Consider the following 15,655-nt stretch of genomic DNA (forward strand, 5'->3'; position numbering starts at 1 on the left):
AGATGGACGGGAAAAAACAGCATTTACACAGAGAGAGAACTGTGGTACTAATTTATGTCAAGGGAACTTGGGAAGGGTGGAGAAAGCAGAACATTTCAGACAGAGGGGACAGACGAGGAGGCAAGAAGAAGCATGTTCTGTCCAGACAGTCTGCAAACAGTTCCCAATTACTGGAATTTCAAGTGCACAGCAAGAAGTGGGGAAAAAACAAACAAAAACTGGGGACCTAGGAAGAAGCGAGGTCATGAAGACCGCATTTGATTGGTGTGGTAGTTCGAATTATGTAGCTGAGAAAGAAACATGTTCTTAATCTTTATCTACTCCTCTGGGTATGAACCCATCGTAAAGAAGAGTTTTCAAAGGTGTTATTTTTAGTTAAGGCGTGGCTCAATCAAAGCTTTCGGTTTTAATCTGGGTTACTGGAGTCCTTTATAAACAATGAAATTCAGACATAGAGAAAGCTGTAGGGAAAAGCTGGAAACTGGAATTCAGTGGAACCTGGAAAAGAAAGACGACACGGCCAAGCGCATTGTTCCTGTGACAGAAAAGCAAAGGATCCAAGGATTGACGGCAGCCAGCCCTGGAATGCCAGTTTTCAGGCAGAGAGCATTGCCTTCTGATACCTCAATTTTGACCTTATCTTAGCCTCAAAACTGTGAGCCAATAAATTCTTGTTGTGTGGTATATGTTTGAGCAGCTGGGAAACTAAGAAGAGTTACTTTTTTTTTTTTTCTTGCTTCTGTGGACTTGTGGAGCCATCTATTTATTTTCTACCACACCAGCCCCCCAGATGGTTCCCTCACCTGTCTGCCGCTGTATCCACTTGTCTGCTCATTGTGTCTGCTTGTCTTCTTTCGGAGGCACCAGGAACCAAACCCAGGGCCTCCCATGTGGGAGGTGGGCACCCAACTGCTTAAGCCACATCGATTCCCCCTTGTGGGGCTATTGAAGAGTTTAGGTAGGAAAATGACATGGTCATACCTGCATTTTGATAAGTCATTCTCTCTGTTTATGTCATGGTTCCCAAGCTTTATGCTGCATCAGAATCACCTGGGGAGCTTGTTAAAATGACCCCATTTGGGAGCTGGTGCAGCTCAGTGGTTTGAATGCTTGCTTCCCATGTCCGAGGTCATAGGTTCAATCCCCAGTACCTCCTAAAAAATTTTAAAAAGACCCCACTCTAAGATATTTCAGTTCAGTGGGTCAGGGGTATGCTATAGGGGCTGCATTTTTAACAGTCCTTCCTGTTGGTTCTGATGCACATGGTCCATGGACCAATCTGTAGAAATACAATTCTAAATGATGAATGAACAGACCCTCCAGATTACTTTTACAATGGCAGGGTTGGAAGGTGCCAGGAGAGAATTACTTAAACTCATTCATAGTGCAATCTGTCCACGATCATGTCTCCCCAACCACTGAATGACATTACACTGGTTAATTACCTTGGCACTGAAAAAGATATATTTATAAATTTACAAAGATAATTTTGAAAATTCATATTTTAAAACCTATCAACGGTAATAAAGACTCGTATTGCACAGAAACACAAATATCTGAGATATTACCTTGAAAAATGTTTAACACAATCTGAGGCACTAGGCACTATTTGATGATAAAATGAGGCAACATGCTATTTTGAAAGAGAAAAGAACATCATCAAAAAAGAAGTTCTGCTGAATGAAGAGATTGTGAGTTTACTCAGGTAAGCCAGATAAAGACCTGAATCTTTTGTCTTAGTTTAATAGTGCCTCCAGTTTTTTTCTGCTAACCAGTCCCAATTGCTGTTTCTTGCTAAGTTTCTCAGAATGTCAGTCTTTAAGCAGCTGGCCCTGCAAAACACACTGACCATAGATAGTCATGTTACAGCATATCTTCAAAGCATACTATCCTACTCTAGGAATAGCTTAGTGAATATTTCTCTTGCTACTAGTGGGCTATTAGGCAACATGAGTGGGTAATGTTTGAATCAAATCCACATTTGGAGCATTCTACTTCATTGAGCATTGAATTACAGTGTATTGAGAATGGGAAGAGGTCATAGAGGACATCTAACTCTATCTCATTTTGCAGATAAGGACACTGATTCCCAAAGAGGTGAAAGCACTCATATTTTGTCTTTCAACATTTCAAATGACACGTTTGAAATAAAACTTAAATCAGTAAGTTATAAAAAAGCACTGATCTATTTGTGAGAGAAATCATTTATTTTGGGAGGTAAAACCACAAATAGTGAAAAGGTAAATAGCAACAAACTGTTCAAAGAGTAGTTTAAAACAAAACTGAAAGCAATATAACAAAGTAGTTCATGGTTAATTGCACACAGCTGTAAGATCATTTTTGTGACTTTTTACTGCCCAACACCATCACTTATATAAACAGTGTGCCATTAAACATTCTTCTCCTATTACCTAACCATCAACAAGTAACCATCTTTCATCACAGAAGAATGTCAAAGTTTCAGACTTTAATTCCAAAACTTGTGATTGTTTCTATTTTGCCATAGCAAGAAAATTATACAGATAAGTTATATCTTTTCTCCTAGTTTGGATGAAAATATATTTTATTGGTGTATATGAGTCTCTGCAAATAAGCTTCCATTATGGAAGCTCCTTTAGGCTAGGAGGTAATAATTAAAATGACAACGGATACTATTTTTATTGATTACTATAGACCATGCCCAATGTTAAAGGCCTTGTATGTGTGTATATGTGTCAATGTTAAAAGAATTAAACCATATATATACATATATTTATATACATACAAGTGTGTATATAGTTTAATGCATACAACAAAATTTACTTCTTTCTTATCTCCTTTTTATAGATTAGAAATTGAGCCTCAGAGAGTTTAGGTAACTTGTCCAAAGCCAAGCAATCACTACGTGGTAGAGCCAGGGTTTGATACCACATGTTCCAGATTCCTGTGTCTGTATTTGTGACCATTGTGAAAGCATACAGGCCCACAGTACCGATTTTTTCCCATTATGACATCAAATATATAGGTTGCTCTGAGTCTTTCTGTTCTGTTTATACTCCTTGTTTCCTGTAATGTTTTAAAAGCTTAGTACTTTGAATTCTCAAATCTAGAAAATAATTATAGAAAGTGATAAAACAGGCAGAGAACCCGGGACTTTGTATGCAGGAAGCCTGTGCTCAACTGCAGAGCTATCTCGGCTCTCCTGAGTTGACCCTTTCATCTGTTTGCTTATAGTTTGTTTTTGTTTTTAGGAGACACTGGAGACCGAACCCTGGACCTCCCATGTGGGGAAGATTATTGGTAAGAGCTATTCTTTTTGTTTTGTCTTTATTTTTTTAATGTTACATTAAAAAAAATGAGGTCCCCATATATCCCCCACCCCCCTCACCCCAATCCTCCCATAACAACACCCTCCTCCATCATCATGAGACATTCATTGCACTTGGTGAACACATCTCTGAGCACTGCTGCATCACATGGTCAATGGTCCACATTACAGTTTACACTCTCCCCCAGTCCACCCAGTGGGCCATGGGAGGACATACAATGTCCAGTAACTGTCCCTGCAGTACCACCCAGGACAACTCCAAGTCCTGAAAATGCCCCCACATCACATCTCTTCCTCCCACTCCCTACCCTCAGCAGCTACCATGGCCACTTTCTTCAAATCAATGCTATGCTTTCTTCGAATACTAATCACAATAGCTCATGAATAGAATATCAGTAAGTCCACTCTAATCCCTACTCTATTCCTCCATCCTGTGGACTCTGGAATGGTTATGTCCACTCCACATCTATATCAAGAGGGGGCTTAGATTCCACATGGATGCTGGATGCAATTCTCCTGCTTTCAGTTGTAGGTACTCTTGGCTCTCTGGTGTGGTGGTTGACTCTCTTCACCTCCATGTTAGCTGAGTGGGGTAAGTCCAATAAACTAGAGTGTAGTAGTTGCTAGTCTGTTGGGGCTCAGGGCCTGGCTATCACATGGACAGTTTCTGGACAGTCCAGAGATTCAGGTTCCCTGGGTATACACTAAACCGCAGTGCCAACCACAGGTCTGGTAAAAGTAACAGGAGAGGCTTGTGAACAAAGATCACATCTGAGTCCAGCTCCATCACACAGAAATATAAACTCCAAAGTAGGGCCAACTGACATGGCACTGAACTCCATCGGCCATGACCATAGAATGTGTGGGTCTCTGTAGCACTCAGAAGAACCAATACCTGGGGTTGTATCTACTTTATCTGTCTCTGGGACTCTGCTGAGGTGTGCATAAGGACGACTCCTCTGATAACCTCCTGGCTCTTTTTTGGAGACTCATAGCCATATAAACTCATTTGTCCTTTCCATTTCCCCCTTTTATTCAGGTCAAAAAGCATTTTTAACCCCTGATATTATATGTAGGCTGAAATATTCTGCTGGTAAGAACTATTCTTCTTTGTCTTAAACTAAGAGAACAACTCCCCCCTTCAAAGAATAGCACAGTAGTAAGAGTTGTGGGTGTCATATTTTGACACGATATCAAATTCCAAATCAGTCGTATCATGTGAAAGAGGCATGGTATCCTCAGATGTTGAAATAAACAACAATTGCCTATATGAAAGAGTTAGAGCAAATATTTTCACAAAGCATTTTGTGCAGTCTTTATATTCTCTCTTTTTTCCCCATTTATATTTAGTCCTTTATATAACCATTAGGAAATGGGAGACATTGTGGAAGAGGGGGAGAGATATGGTTCAAGTAGGGATTTGGGGTCATGGACAAAAATGGGAGAACATACATGGGCCAGGTGGGATAATGACATGCTCTATAGCAACTCTCTAGGTGCCACACAAGGTACACACAGCCTTCTCACTATTAGTGCCCGGCCAGGTTGAGTGGGGTGATAGCTGAATGGGTTACTCTCTGTCCTTTTGCAATTGACAATAGATGTTGAAGGAGCAGATGTTATAGATCAATAGACACTGGAATTAAAGTTTACTAATTTCAGGGCTTGAACTGGGTCATTAAAGGAAAAGTGCAGCAATCTTCCAACTTTAGTACAATATACCATAACAATGTGTCATCAGTGGCAATAAAAGTTTATTAAAAGTTCAATATCCAAGAGTGTATAAAAGATCATATGACAAGAAATAACTTAAAACCATAAATCCTTCTTTAAGGCACTGGGTAATTGGATCCAGCATGTTAATAATATGCCACAATTGTTTTTTATTGTTTATGCGTATAGCTCTAATGAATTTCATAAGACTATTTTCTTTTATTGATCCTAATATAAAATTGGTTTCCATTCCAAAGTAAAATACCCACTGTTGCAGTTTGGCATTCTTTATGAATTCCAAAAATAATTATTGGATTATGTTTGTAAACTGGCCTGTCAGCGGTATCACTTTTAATTGATTAAAGTATGGTTAGGATTTTGATTGGGCCATGTCAGTAGGGTGTTGAGTCTCAGACCCTTGGTGGGCAGGTACTCCAGAGAAAAGACATGGCAAAGGACAGAGTTGGGAGTTTTGAGCTGGAGCTTGGGAAGTAAGCACATAGAGAAGCAGAGCAGCTGAGCCCAGAGAGAATCAAACTCAGGGAGAGAGACAGAGCCATTTGCCTGATAGTTTACAGCTGGCCTTGTGGAGAGAGCAGGGCAGCTGAGCCTGGAGAGAAACAAACCCTAGGAAGAGAGGAACCTAAGAAGCCTGAACCCTTGGAGATGTTGGCAGCCATCTTGCTCCAATATGTGGAAACAGACTTTGGTGAGGGAAGCAATTTATGCTTTATGGCCTGGTAACTGTAAACTTCTACCCCAAATAAATACCCTTTATAAAAACCAACCGATTTCTGATATTTTGCATTAGCACCCCTTTGGCTGACTAATACATCCACTCCTATGAAAATGCCAAGGGGGTTATAGTGAGTGACATTGTGATCAAATTTGCCATCTGTTATATTTGAAACTACTAATTTTTTATTACATATGCATCTTATCAAAGATGATTCCACATAAAGCAAAGCAAGCAACTCAACTTTGCCTTATATTTAACATTTATATTTACAATTGCTAGTCATAACACGTAAACTAATGAGCTCAAAAGATTTCATGGCAATAATACTTTATTAGATTTGTTTCAGAGAATCATCTGGTCTCTATTGTTAGATGAAAATGAGTAGCTAAAAGGTTGGTCAAAAACTGAAGTTATTCATAATCTATAGAGTCACAGTGAAGCATTCAAAGTACAAACAGACTTTAACTGAAATAACGTTTATGTTAGGATAAAACATACTCTGGGTTAATTCTGCCCTAAAGATCCAACTTTAAGAATTAAAACTAAACAAAAATATTAAAGTAAATCACTGTACCCCTGGTACATGTAATGCCTAACTCAGAAGTAATGTTTTTTTTTTAACAGCCTAGTGGTGGCCTTTGTCTAGCTCATCCCTGTTATCAAACTGAATATAGAAAAGTCAGGTGATTCTAAGTCAGCAGTTGCAGGAATAAGAGAAGAATCATTGTTTTCTTCACTTTAAGGCTCTGAAGCGTCCTCCTTCAGGAAATACAGTAGAAAAAATCAATGCCAGATGGTTCTAAAGGAGATGCTGCTAATGGTTCTGCTATTGTCAAGTCCCCCGTGGGGGGAAAAATTCCTTCGCAGTTAATCAGTGCAGCAAGGTGGTGCTGTAGACTTTCTGTCTCGCAAACCACTGAACTCCATCATAGGAAGCCCCCCAACTCAGATTCACCCCACAGGCCTTAGCAAAGACTACTTCTCATGGTACCAATGATTTATGACTTGATTCAGAGACAGCAGTGAAATTTTCCACCCTTTCCACTTTTTATTTGGTGTTAAAATTAGATTTTAATAAATTAAAGTAAATTCATAAATGATGTTAGCTACTTCTTACAATGCACTTATTCTGTGCCAGGTACAAAGCTAAGTGAAATCATGTTAACTCATTTTGTCCTTAACTCTTGGAAATAGGTGTTAGTTATCCCCACTTGAGGTTAAATAACTCACCCAAAGTTGTGCAGCTCATGTATGGTGGAGAGGAAATATAGACACAGGTCTGTCTAACACCAACGTTTCTGTTTCTCACTAGTGTACTATTTTCTTTTCTAAAAAACAAAATTTAAAAGAATAACTTCCTAAATAATCCCATAATCCTGTGAAACTGCTTTCAATTTCTTGCATTCCCTGTCATTGTTGTTCATACAAGTATTGCTAGGAAATTTTTTCTGTTATTGCTCTTCCTGCTTACTTTATCCTTTTGGTTCACCAACAGTAGGTTATTAAAATTATGAGGAGTTGAGTTAGGATATATAAAACATTTACTGTATTCTAGTATAAAGGTGTATTAGAATAATACCTGGTACATAATCAAGTACTATCATGTACTTAATTTTGTCCTTTTTGCTTGTTCTTTTTCACTCCTACATTGCCTTCTACAGTGTGTATGTACCATGGAATATTTAGCTGTCCCACTCTGAACGGAAATTTTGTTGGTTGCAAATTTTTGGTATAAAAGATAATCCTTCAAAAATAGTCTCGGATGGCCTCCTTTCTTCAGAATCTCAGCTGCAGACTATCAGGCAACAATGTCTCATCTCTCCCCAGGGTTTCAGCTGTTTGAGACTTCTCCTTTCTGTCACATAGCAGGATCAAAAATGACAAAGCTCTGTCTTCCTGTCTGTGTCTGTATGTCTGAGTGTTCATTTTTATCAGACCCAGCAGCAGGTGGGGACCAACCTGAGTCAAATCAAAAAGCCCTAATCTTAACAAGTAATCTAATCCAAGGCCCCTCAGTTGAATTTAATACAATCAAAGGGTATCACAACCAGAGGAATAGATTAGTTTACAAACATAATCTTTGTCTTTTCAGGATTCATAAAATAATGTCCAACTGCCACAACATAAAACAGTGTGTGTATATATATACATGCATACATACATATATGTGTAATGTGTACGTTATATGCACATAATCTTTTAAAAAACATAAAGGATAGTGTACAATAAACATGGCTATGTGCCTTGCTTTTATCATTTAACTTTATATTTTAGTGTGATTTTTCTGAAGAAGTTATAGAATTGTTTTTCTTTTTCATGGTTGTGTAGTATCCCAACGTATGGTTTTACCCTAATTTATTTAACCAGTCTTTTATTGGTGGACATTCAAACAATTGCAAACAATACTGTAATAAATATCCATTTTGTCACTTTGCCTATGTGCATTTTTTATTTTATGAAATACTGCCAAATGGGCCTAAAAATGGTAGGCTGCACAGTTTTAAAATGTTGTTTTATCTATTTGTTAATAATGTATACCATACTTTACTAAAACATTTCCCTTTTTTAGACACTTAGGCTTCCTCTAAGTTTTTGTTACTAAAAATAAACTTTGAATATAGGAATGTCTTTCTCATAACTTCAACACTACTTGAAATTGGAAACTCAGATTCTTGAGTTGTTTCATCCCTCTTACAAGGAAATAAGTAAGTCAAGTATGTATTTTTTTCTGGATGTTTTTAAAAATTAGCTTTGCTTTCCTTTTGGTTGAGTGAGAGATAACAGTAGTCATCATTTTGATGGGGATGTTGATTATAGAGTTTTCAAATTTCCTTTATACTAATCTATGTTTATGATGACCTTAAGCACTTAGAATTTGGACTGTGAATTTAATGTCAGGTTGACACCCTTGTCATCATAATCATGACCACGATCATATTATTGTCAACTATAAATGTTTATAAAGAGCCTTTTAATACCAGATACTTCCCCTTCATCTATCCTCCTGGGTCCCATCATCCTGCCTTGTTTTATTTAAATTTGTTTTATTCTTTCTAAGATTCTTAGTGTTCCTCATCTCTACACAAGTATCTTACTGAAAAGCACATGCATTTTAAAGTGAAGAAAATCTAGAATTAAATCCTGATTCTGCCACTTTCTTACTATGTGGCCTCTGCTAAGTTTATGTCTCTGAGCCTATAAAATAGAAATGATAATATCTGCCTTGTGGATTTTTATTGAAATATATATACAAATACAAATATGTATATCACCTCCTACATGTCAAGTACTTTTATATCCATTACCTAGGAAGGCAAATACTTTGTACTATGAAAGAAGCAAAGAGAATGTGTAAGATAGATGTGGTCTAGAAAGTCTTCCAAATAAAGAATTTGAGTTGAAACAAGTGGAGTTGGGAGTGGTGGGGTGGTGCATAGGAAGTATCCTGACAGAGAAAAAAGGAAGTGCGAAAAGCTCTTCCTGATGCCAAAGAGAACTTAGTACACTCAAGAAGTTGAAACAAGTAGTGAAGTTTTTGGAGCATGGATATAAGGGGGAGGGTGATAGCAAATGAAGCCAAAAAGGGTTGTTTGGGGAGATCCTATTGTCGGGCTATCCAGTTGCCATTATGCACTTCCTTTATTTTTGTTGAAGAACCCTGGTTTTGTTGTTTCAGACAGCTAAGGTGTGCAGTCCTGGGGACAAATCATAGTAAGCTTAAGCCAATCCGAGAATTTTTACTTCCTTGCCAGGGATTGCTTAGGTGTCATAACGTGGCCCAATTTGAATCAATGAGATGTAAGTGGATGTCTGCAGAGGAAGGCTTTGAGGACACATTTCTTCCTGTGTAAAAGGAACGAGAGCTACAAGTAGGAAACCATGCCATTTCCTTGCTGTTTTTGGAGACTACTACATGTAGATATGATTGTTAGAGATATTGCTGCCATTTTTCTGCCACAAGAGAGATACTGACTATAGAAGTTTGATATGGTTTATGAATTCCAAAAATAGATATTGGATTACGTTTGTAAACTGGTCTGTACCTGGGCGTGATTAAATTATGATTAGGGCTTTGATTGGGCCATGTCAGTAGGTAAAACGACATAGTAGAGCAGAGGAGTTAGTTGGAGTTTTGATGCTGGAGTTTTGAACTGACGCCCAGGAAGTGAACACACAGGAGAAGAACACAGAGGAATAGAGATGGCTCCTTGGCCACAGCAGAAGCCCTGGAAGAGAGACAGAGCCATTTTCCCTGATAGTCTAAATGGAGCACCAGGAAGAGGGGAACCCAAGAAGCCTGAGCTCTTAGGAGACATCAACAGCCATCTTGCCCCAACACGTGGCAACAGACTTTGGTGAGGGAAATAGCTTATGCTTTGTAGCCTGCTGTAAGCTTCTACCCCAATAAATTCCCTTTATAAAAGCCAACAGTTTTCTGGTATTTTGCATCAGCACCCCTTTGGCTGACAAGTACACTGACATACTGGGGATGACAAGGTGCTGAGGCCTTGAGGACATCATTGAGTGTGGAGCAACTCTGGAACTCCTTATGCTGGACTCATTTATCAGATAGATAATAAATATCGATCAAATACTTTTAGTTGAATTTCTATTACCTGCCACCAAAAGTATTCTGATTATGTTATTGAAGGAATCATATCATGCAGGACTTTGTAGATCATGTTAAGGATTTGGAATTTAATCCCAAAGGTTGTGGAGAACCATTAAATACTTTCAAGCATGAGGTGATAGAAGATAATTTCCCTTCAAATGATCATTTTGGTTACATTGTGGATAATAGATTGGAGAATGGCAGTAGTGGATACAGGCAGAGCAGTTAGGAACTATAGCAATGGGTCATACCAGAGAATATAATGATTAAAAATAAGTGGCCATGGAAATGGAGAAGAGTGAACCCATTCAAGAGCTACTGAGAGATATATTGGCGGTAGAATAGTGAATGTGATTGATTCAGTGTGAATGAGGGCTAGGGAGAAATCAAGGATGACTTTCAGATTTCTAGATTGAGCTACCAGAGTGAGGTAGCTCACTTACTAAAAGAGGAAGAGTAGGTGGGAGGCTAAGATGAGTTTGCTATTGGATATGTTGAGCTACTGAAGATGTCTATGGTGCAGCCAGGTGGTATGTCAAGTAAGCAATGGGTGTAGCTCAGTGATTGAGTGCCTGCTTCACATACGAGATCCCAGGTTCAATCCCTGGTACCTACTTAAAAAAAAAAAAAGGTAAGCAGTGGGATAAGTGGCCCGGGGGGGGGGGGGGGGGCCGGGGGCGGGGAAATAAAGACTCGAGTGTGTTTGGAACCTATATGGTTGAAGGATATATAGAATTTTAGGGAGTGTATGAAGAATGAGAAAGGGAAATATCCTAGGCCAGAATCCTAGGGACTCTAACACTTAGCCTTTCCATGGAGAAGGAGATACCAGCAAAGAAGACTGCAAAAGAGCAGCCAGAAAGAAAGAAGGTCAAAGGGTTGTTTCTAGAAGGAGAGAGTGGTCAACACTGACAGAGCTGAGAGGTCAAGGAAGAAAATGAAAAGAATCTTTTGGCCTTTGCCACCTGAAAGTCACCAGTAACATTGGTGATGAAGTTTTTGGACAGATGGAGGTAGAGTGGTGGGTTCAGAAACAGAGTTGGATTGAAAAAGAAGTGGATAATTAAGAAATCTAAACAAAGAAGTTAGAAAACCAGATCAAGAAATTTAGCATTAAAGACCAATGATATAGGGCAGGAGCTGAGGGACATGGGGGATCAAGGTGGGGGTGGAGAAATTGTTTTTTGTTTAAAGACAGGAATGACCATCTTTCCTTCAGTCCTATATCCAATTCATCGACAAGCCTTTCTAGGTCTTTTTCCTAATTATATCCCAAACCTGTGCACCACTCGCCTTCTACCCAGATACTGACCTAATTCAAGCCACTGTCTTTTATCCCTTGAATTGATTCACTGGCTTCCTAATGTGTTTTTCAGCTTCCATTTTTGTTTTGTTTCTTTCTTTTCTCTACACTATCAAATCAAGGCACCTGGAATAAAATCCAAACTCTTGGTCCCGGCCTGCAAGACTGGATGTAGTCAGGCCCCTGTCCATCTATCCCATTTCAACTCATCTCATTATACCCTTCAGTCCCCCTATGCTTCAGATCCACACATCTTTCTAGTCTTTGTTCCTGCCTCACTAACTGTTCCTAGTGCTTTGCCAGCTTTTCTCCTAAACTTTGAATGACTGACTCTTTTTCATTATCCATGACTCTGCTCAAATGTCACCTCATCCATAAAGTCTCTGACCTTCTTAACATTTTCTCTGACCTTCTTAACATTTTCTCTAAGCCCATTCCCTGTGTTTTCTTCATAGCTCTTGTCATTATTTGGAAAAATCTTGTTCATTTATTTATTTGCTGGTTACTTATATACCCTCATTAAAAGAAAGTTCAGGGAAGTGGACTTGGCCCAATGGATAGGGCTTCTGCCTACCACATGGGAGGTCTGTGGTTCAAACCCTGGGCCTCCTTGACCCATGTGGAGCTGGCCTATCTGCAGTGCTGATGCGGGCAAGGAGTGCTGTGCCACGCAGGGGTGTCCCTGTAAGGAGAGCCGCCCAGCACAAAAGAAAGTGCAGCCTGCCCAAGAATGGCGCCCCGCACACACAGAGAGCTGACACAACAAGATGACACAACAAAAAGAAACACAGATTTCCGGTGCTGCTGATAAGGATAGAAGCGATCACAGAAGGACACACAGTGAATGGACACAGAGAACAGACAACTTGGGGGGGGGGGGGGGGAAGGGGAGAGAAATAAATAAATAAATAAATCTTAAAAAAAAGTTCAGCTTAGGAGAAACTGGGTGAAGCATATATGAGATTTTTGTATATTATGTATAGTATCATATGTTTGTATTATCGTGGATGTGTGCATGAATTGTATGTGTGTATTTTGTATTATTTCTTATAATTGCATGTGATTCTAATTTTCTCAGGGTAAAGAGTTTTGCTTTGTTTTTTAAAGGAAATTCTGTAATATTTGGGATTTTGTTTGCTTGTTCAGTACTGTGTCCCCTTTTCCAGGACAGAGACCAGCAAACTGTAGCACTAAATTAGTCTTTGTTAAATGAGTGAATTAATGAATGATATACTTGAACATGTTTAAGAGAGGATGGGAAACAGAAAGAATATAACCAATAGCAGGAGCTCCTGAGCTCAGGGTACTGAGGATCACAGATTTTAGCACTAGAATCCCAGCTCTAGAGCTACAATGAGAATCCAGGTCTCCAGCACTCTTTCCACTACTCCATTTTATCTCTTCCTTAAACGGTGTATTGAATAGATGAGCTGAGTAGTGATTAGCACCGTCGTAGGAGACGCTCAATCGGCCCTAGGTCATTTTTGTAGCTTATTATGATTACACAGGGCAGGACTGATGGTTGGGTGCTCTCTGGTTCCCATAAAGGCATGACCAGGCCCGCACTTTCCTTAGCCTGTGACGGTGGGGAAGCAGGATGTGCGATAGCCTGGAAGGTTCACTACTGGCCCAGGCCCTCCTCCTCCGCAGCTAAGTTTCAGGTTTCAATGCTCCCAGGACTGCAAGACGACTTTGCGGCGAGCGCACCGCGCCGCCTCCGCCACGCGCCTTAACCCCGGCAGCTCGCGGTAGATCACTTCAAACCTGCGGGCGCGCGCTGAGCTTGCCCTAGACGGAGGTGGGGCGCAGCTGCAGAGGCTGGTTCTAGGCTGCGCTGGCGGGGGGCGCTGGGAGGCGGCGATCACCGCCGGGCCGGGACTTCCTTCCTCCACGCAGAACAATAAAACCACCCGGCTGCAGGCACTGAGCTCTTGGCAGCCGTCTGGGCTAGAGGCACAGCGATGGGCTCTGTGCTGAGCAGCGACAGCGGCAAATCCGCGCCTGCCTCGGCCACCCCGCGGGCCCTGGAGCGCAGACGGGACCCTGAGCTGCCCGTTACGTCCTTCGACTGCTCCGTGTGCCTCGAGGTGTTGCACCAGCCTGTCCGGACCCGCTGTGGCCACATGTAAGTGCCAGAGGAGCTCGCTTTGCGCTCCCTGCCCCCTGTCCCCCCCAGGGAGGGCGATGTTGGGGGGCCGAGGGCGTGGGGGATTAACAGAACAGAAGCCAGTGCATTGGGGTAATTGGTTTCTCTCTGCCAAAGACAAACGCTGCAGGGAGAAACGTGGACCTGTCTGGTGGGAGGCAAGGAAAAAAATAATGCCCATTTGGAAAGTGACAGGATTTCTCCAGGAGAAAACAGAAACGAGCGGGCCCTGCAGCCCCTCAGTGCTGCCTCCTCCCGAAGCCCAGGTGTAGAACCCCGGGATGAGGCTTCCAGGCTGGGGTCCCGCCGAAAGCCAGGGATCGCCAGCTGGGGTGGGTGCTCTTGGCTGGAGAACGGTAGCCCGCCCGGGCCCCGAAAGGAAAGGAGCGCCCGGCTACAAGGGAGGTTTCCGCAAAGGACAGTTACCCAGCTGAACTCGGTTGAACGGGCGGTGCTGCTTCTCTCTCCCCCGGGGACCCGGGTCGGTTTTGTTTTGCTGGCGCTCTGCATGTGTTCCAGGACGCCACTGAGGCGAGTCTCTTGCGCAAACAAGCATCTGTGCAAATTGTCTTTCTACCCCCACCCCCATCTCCCTTTTCCTGCACAGACACACACACCCCCTCAAAGATCGTCAAGTCAGACTGGAACGCCCAAATGACTCCGTACTGGTAAGAGTTTAACTGAACCTGTCAGGGTGGAGTTTGGGGCTTGAACCTTAGCACGAAGACAGTGAATGGAGCCGTTTAAAACCCAGTAACAGAAAGGAGATAGAAGATTACCTCATTTATTTAGCACACCCTCCCCAAATCGATAGAAAGGACAGACTAAGATCACTTAAAAATCACGCACTGTTTAAAACTTGCGGCGCAAAATAGAGGTAGTTGCTAGGAAGAGTTTAAAAACAAAGTCCCTATAATGTGTGCTTGAGTAGTAGCGGGAGTTGGGTTTGTGAATTTGTGTTTTACGTTTACGTGGAAGGTTTTTTCCCCCCGCGGGTGGGTGAGTTTGGGTATGTGATTGGGGGGGGGGGGAGGGGGAGCGAGTATAGCAAGAGAAGAAATCCGCTTAATGTCTTCTTTGGACGGCTGACTTACAATGGTATGAAGTGCCAGGACAATACCGGAATGGTTTGTAAGTGCTTTTGGCTTACCAGGAAAAAGAGAAGTACCATTTTATAAATTCAAGTGCACAGAATGTTTTAAAAGGGAATTTGAGGTTGACGTGGTCCTTGACGTCTAAAGCTTAGTTCCTGAGAAAAGCAGTGTCACCACTGAAGACCCTGTCACATGAGCCAAGGAGAAAAAAAAATTGCAGCCCACACAATGTTTAAACAGAGTGTCCTGGGCATTATATTGTGGCTGAATTTTCAGGGCCTCTTTTTTCAGCTTTTCCTTTTAGGCTCAAGGATAAGCAACCTAATTTCTGGTTACTGATGTTGATTCCTAGCTGTCCCAAATGAAGTTCATTGACGTAATATCCAAAGCTCAATATGGAAAACAAGATGTTGCCAAACAGTATAAAATTCATTAAATTCATTAAAATTCATTCATTACTTCAGGGCAATAATAGCATCAGGATAACTAAATTTACAGTTAAATTCCTATTGGCATTAATACTTTAAAACTGTGCTGAGGCTGCACAGTGGACATCAAATGTTAATGATTCCTTTTCATGAACTGGAATCAGAAGTTGCTATTGTAATTATCTGATTGGAGATTGTTTTCCCCTGGTTTGAATTTTGAGCTATAATTTACTGTTTTAAGTGTTTATTATCCTTTGCTTCTGCTAAAGGATGATAAAATAAATTTGCAAAACATTAAATCTTTTGTTTAATC

The 15,655-nt window shown here is 41.0% G+C and overlaps 1 protein-coding gene across 3 annotated transcripts in view; it reads left to right on the plus strand.

Annotated features, from left to right (window-relative positions):
• Positions 1-13,400: 13,400 nt before the first annotated feature.
• RNF125 (ring finger protein 125) overlaps positions 13,401-15,655 on the plus strand; it is a 42,080-nt gene continuing 39,825 nt past the window's right edge. For 2 of the 3 annotated variants that reach the window (XR_011645962.1, XM_004479009.3), the window contains exon 1: positions 13,401-13,799. Coding sequence is in view for 2 of the 3 variants with exons in the window: in XM_004479009.3 (XP_004479066.1) it covers positions 13,636-13,799 (164 nt within the window). In the remaining variant the exon portion in view is untranslated. The remainder of the gene's footprint in view (positions 13,800-15,655) is intronic. The other variant, XM_004479010.5, reaches the window with a different exon arrangement.

The sequence above is a fragment of the Dasypus novemcinctus genome, chromosome 16 (assembly GCF_030445035.2).
Source record: "Dasypus novemcinctus isolate mDasNov1 chromosome 16, mDasNov1.1.hap2, whole genome shotgun sequence".
Classification (NCBI taxonomy): domain Eukaryota; kingdom Metazoa; phylum Chordata; class Mammalia; order Cingulata; family Dasypodidae; genus Dasypus; species Dasypus novemcinctus.